This window comes from Chiloscyllium plagiosum, chromosome 39, assembly GCF_004010195.1.
Source record: "Chiloscyllium plagiosum isolate BGI_BamShark_2017 chromosome 39, ASM401019v2, whole genome shotgun sequence".
NCBI classification, from domain to species: domain Eukaryota; kingdom Metazoa; phylum Chordata; class Chondrichthyes; order Orectolobiformes; family Hemiscylliidae; genus Chiloscyllium; species Chiloscyllium plagiosum.
This window is the reverse complement of record NC_057748.1, coordinates 21,932,683-21,936,783: the sequence shown is the minus strand read 5'-3', so window position 1 is coordinate 21,936,783 and position 4,101 is coordinate 21,932,683. Positions and strand designations below refer to the sequence as shown.

At 44.4% G+C, this 4,101-nt stretch overlaps 1 protein-coding gene across 2 annotated transcripts in view; it reads left to right on the top strand.

Annotated features, from left to right (window-relative positions):
- The window catches only part of pick1 (protein interacting with prkca 1), a 43,393-nt gene that overhangs the window by 6,385 nt on the left and 32,907 nt on the right, over window positions 1-4,101 (top strand). Inside the window, exons 1-2 of one of the 2 annotated variants that reach the window (XM_043680004.1) lie at window positions 798-1,315; window positions 3,434-3,511. In XM_043680004.1, the coding sequence (XP_043535939.1) occupies window positions 1,254-1,315; window positions 3,434-3,511 (140 nt within the window). In that variant the 5' untranslated portion in view covers window positions 798-1,253. Of the gene's footprint in view, window positions 1-797; window positions 1,316-3,433; window positions 3,512-4,101 lie in introns of those variants that run through there. The other variant, XM_043680005.1, reaches the window with a different exon arrangement.

Sequence of the window (4,101 nt, the reverse complement as noted above, 5' to 3'; positions counted from 1 at the left end):
GAGTGATGTGGGGTGGGGGGATGTCTGAGAGGATGTGTGCTGGGTGAGGGAGTGGGAGGGTAAGTAGGAATAATGAGGAGGGGGAGCTGAGGAGGGTTAGAGAGAGGGAGGGGGCGTTAGACAGAGTGAGCACATGTGGTGTCAGGTAGCGTATGTGGGGAGTGTGGGCAGACTGACGGGAGAGAATGGTGTGGCTCTGCTGTTTTAAAATCCTGTCTGAACGTTCAAATATAACCAATCACAGCAGCTGAGCTCAAGACTGATCGCCAGTTTTCCATCCAACCTGCTTATCCCTTCATTTGCTTAGACTCCGATATCAACTGTGCTTTAAATATGTCCTGACACTGACCACCCACGGCCTTCCCAGCCAGAGAATTCCAAAGATTGATGTGGAGAATATTTTACTCCTCTCAGTCCGAAATTACCAATCCGTAATCCCAAAACTATGTCTCTGCTTCTAGATTCTTCACCACCTCAGTTTCTATCCTGTCAAACATTTTCACAATCGTATACGTTTCAGTTAGATCACCTCTTATTTTTGAACTCTAGACTGTAACAGCCCAGCCTATTCAATCCCTCCTTCTCGGACATTGCTGTCTTCCCTGGAATCATGTGAACTGTTGCATTCTTTAAGATAAATAGGTCATTGTATAGACATTTAATATCAAACAGGGACAGTACCACCAAAGCTGTGTGTGACTGCTCCAAGTTATTTTACTCTTATTGTCCAATCCCTTCACCAAAAGGATCAATGTAACATTTGTCTTCCTGAAGTAAAATCGAAAAATGCTAGAAACTTAAATTTAATTATAGTACATACTGCTAGGTAGATCCAAAAAAATTCAATAAGGTTGAATAAGGTTTTCCTTTCATAAATCTGTGTTGACTCTCCCATCACATTGAGATTTTCATAGTTTCCTCTTGTGACTTCTCTCATCCTGTAATAGATTTTTTTTCTCAAGCTCACTGCCAGGTTGATAGACCCTAGTCTCCTCTCCCTCTCTATCCTTTCTTGAAAAGTAGAATTACCATCCAGTCCCCTCGGACTTTTCAGAATGATTACATCCCGTGCAGCCATTATCAATTTTAAAATCAGTTGAACTTATCAAATATAGAAAGTTAAGCCCCATTCATTTCTCTGGTACCTTTTCTTTGCTAGCTTTAATCACTCTTATTAGACCTGTCGCTTCCTGCAATTTCTCTTATTGTTTCTGCCTGATACTGCGAAGATAGACCTAAAGGATACGTTTTCAATGCTCAGTGTAGGTGGTAGTGGAAACCGGTGGACCTGGAAGTTGTCATCACTGGTTTGCCGGTAAGTTCTCGCGTCATTGCCAAATTGGAACAAACTGGTTTGTGGGTAAAAAGGTTATTAGCCCAGCAGCATCAGGTAGCTAATTCAACGAACCTGTGAAGAGCCCTCTGCTGCTTGGCTGCTGGAAGGTGGATACCTCCTCATGATGCACTGGAGCCCAGCACTCCCACATGTTAAACCCTCCTATCACACCTGTGGCCATAGACCTGTTTTGTTGTCATCATAGTCTTACCAGACCGTACGGGGCTACTCTCTTATTAGAGAGAAGCAACTGGTGGTGATTTAACCTGAGGGCCACCCTCAGACGAGGGAAGAGGTTGAGAAGGAGAGTCCTTCATGGTAACCTCAAACTGGTGACGGGAGTTGAACCCAAGCTGTTGGCATCACACTGCTCTGTAAACCAACAATCCAGCCAACTGAGCTAAACCGATTCCCCTGTAGACCCATTGCAGAGGGACTCTCAGTCCTCAGCCGTTGTGACTGTGACCAGTTTAAAGCTCAGAACTTTTGAAAGGTGCTGAGAGTTGTGGTACTGACTTCAACTCAGTAACTCTGAGGCTGAGGTTCCTCAAGCTGCAGGCATTCGCAGGATGGTGTTTGATACTGTGCCATGCAACAGACTTGTGAGGAGAGCTATGCGATGCAAAGAAAGAGTCAGGAGCAATGTGGTTACAAAATTGGCTCAGTGATAGGAAACAAGAGAGTAATCATCAAGTGATATTTTTCAGGCTGGAGGATTATTTGTGGTAGAGTTCCCCAGGTGTTGGGGCCTTTGCTTTCCCTGATATATATTAATAATCTGGATCTCAGGATCCAGGGGACAGTTTCAGAGTTTGTGGGTGGCTTAAAATTTGTAAATTATGAGGACAGTGTGGAACTCCAAAAAGACAAGATGAGGTACAATGCACAGCAGTGTGAACTGATATACTTTGGGAGGAAGAATACTGAAAGACAATATAAAACAGGGGTACAATTCTAAAGTGGGTACAGGAGCAGAGGATGTATATGTGGCAGGACAGGTGTGGAGAGCAGTTAACAAAGCACAGTGTTTTATTCATAGTGTCATAGAATACAAAAGCAAAGAGGTGATGTTAAACTTGTTCCAGACACTTTGTTAGGCTTTACCTGGAATATTGTGTACAGCTGTGAGTGCCACATTATAGAAAACCTCAGTTTGTATTGGAAAGAGTGTGGAAATGGTTTACAAAAATGGTTCCAGGAACGATAAACTTCAGTGGCGAAGATAGGTTGAAAAAGTTGGGACTACTCTCCTTGGAGAGAAGGAGGCAGGGAGGAGATTTGATAGATGTTTTCAAAATCATGAGCAGATTGGATAGAGTCGAAAGGGAGAAGTTGTTCCCAGTAATAAAAGTGAAAAGGACTAGAGGGCGTAAATTTAAAGCCAAGTGCAAATAAAGCAAAAGGGTGATGTAAGCTAAAGCTTTCATTTACAGCTCGTAGTTATGGTCTAGAATGCACTGGTTGGACATGTGGTGGAGACATGTTCAATTGAGATATTCAGCTGGCTGAATATTTGGATAGAGTAAGCAGGAGATTGTCCCAAGGTAATGTGGCTCATTTGAAGAGCTGGTGCAGATATGATGGGCCGAATGTCCTGTTTCTGCACTGTAACAATTCTGTAATTTCATGTGGCCATCTGGGATCATGCTGCTGCCCATAAAGTCCCAGTGTTGTCCATTGGAACACCAGCCCTTTATCACAATTCATCAAAGCAGCCCCTCTGCACCCAATTCTGAACTTCTGAGTGGCACTTTGTGTTGAAAACAATAAATGCTGGAGGTCACAGCAGGTCAGACAGCATCCTTGGAGAGAGAGAGAGCAAGCTCACATTTCGAGTCGAGATGATTCTTCATCGGTTTGTCTATATTACTCTGTTTAAATAATTTTTCTATGTTAGGGCCCAGTCAGATATTAAGTTGATTAGGATCTAGTCTGTATTTTATCACTGCTGTATTTGCATCTTCCTTTATTTTGAGAGCATTGCCTGGTGGAAGCATGTGGATACTCAGAGGCTGACTAAACAGAATGTGATAAACTCTCCTGTGCACCACTGAATACCAAGTTTGGGTTTCACTCATCAAACATCCTCCTCCACAGAGACCAGGAACAGCGTCAGACTGACAGGAAATCGATAATGTTCAGTGACATGGATTTTGAAATAGAAGAAGATAAACTGTGAGTAATTGTCACCCATTAAATACTCAAGTGGCACGGAAATCTGATTGACTGTTGTTGGTTTGTGTGTATTCATGGGGTACGGGGATCACAAGCAAGGCTGGCATTTATTGCCCATTGACTGTCACTGAGCAGGTCAGGAAGCACCATCCTGATCTTTTACAACCAGTCTGTGAAGGCCATTCCTGCAGAGCTGTGAGTTAGGGAGTTCCAAGCCTTTGGTTCAGTGATATCCATCTGAGTGAAGACACTGAGGCAAGGAGGGTAACTTGAAGCTGGTGAAGTTTTGAATTATCTGCTTGGCAAGGTTGGTGTTGTTCGTTTCAGCTGAACCAACCTCAAGGAACTTGTGCGTACCATCGACAGCCATTGTGGTGTGCTGGTGGGGGGAGAGTTGATACTGATCCCAGTCACAAGCCAAATGCACAAGCTCTGTCCAGGGTGGGACCTAGCTCTTTGCATGTTGCTGAGGCTGCACCGTCCACCCAGCATCAAAGAAAGGCTCGCCCAGTCCTGTCCACCCCGCCCAGTCCAGTCCACCCCGCCCAGTCCTGTCCACCCCGCCCAGTCCTGTCCACCCCGCCCAGTCC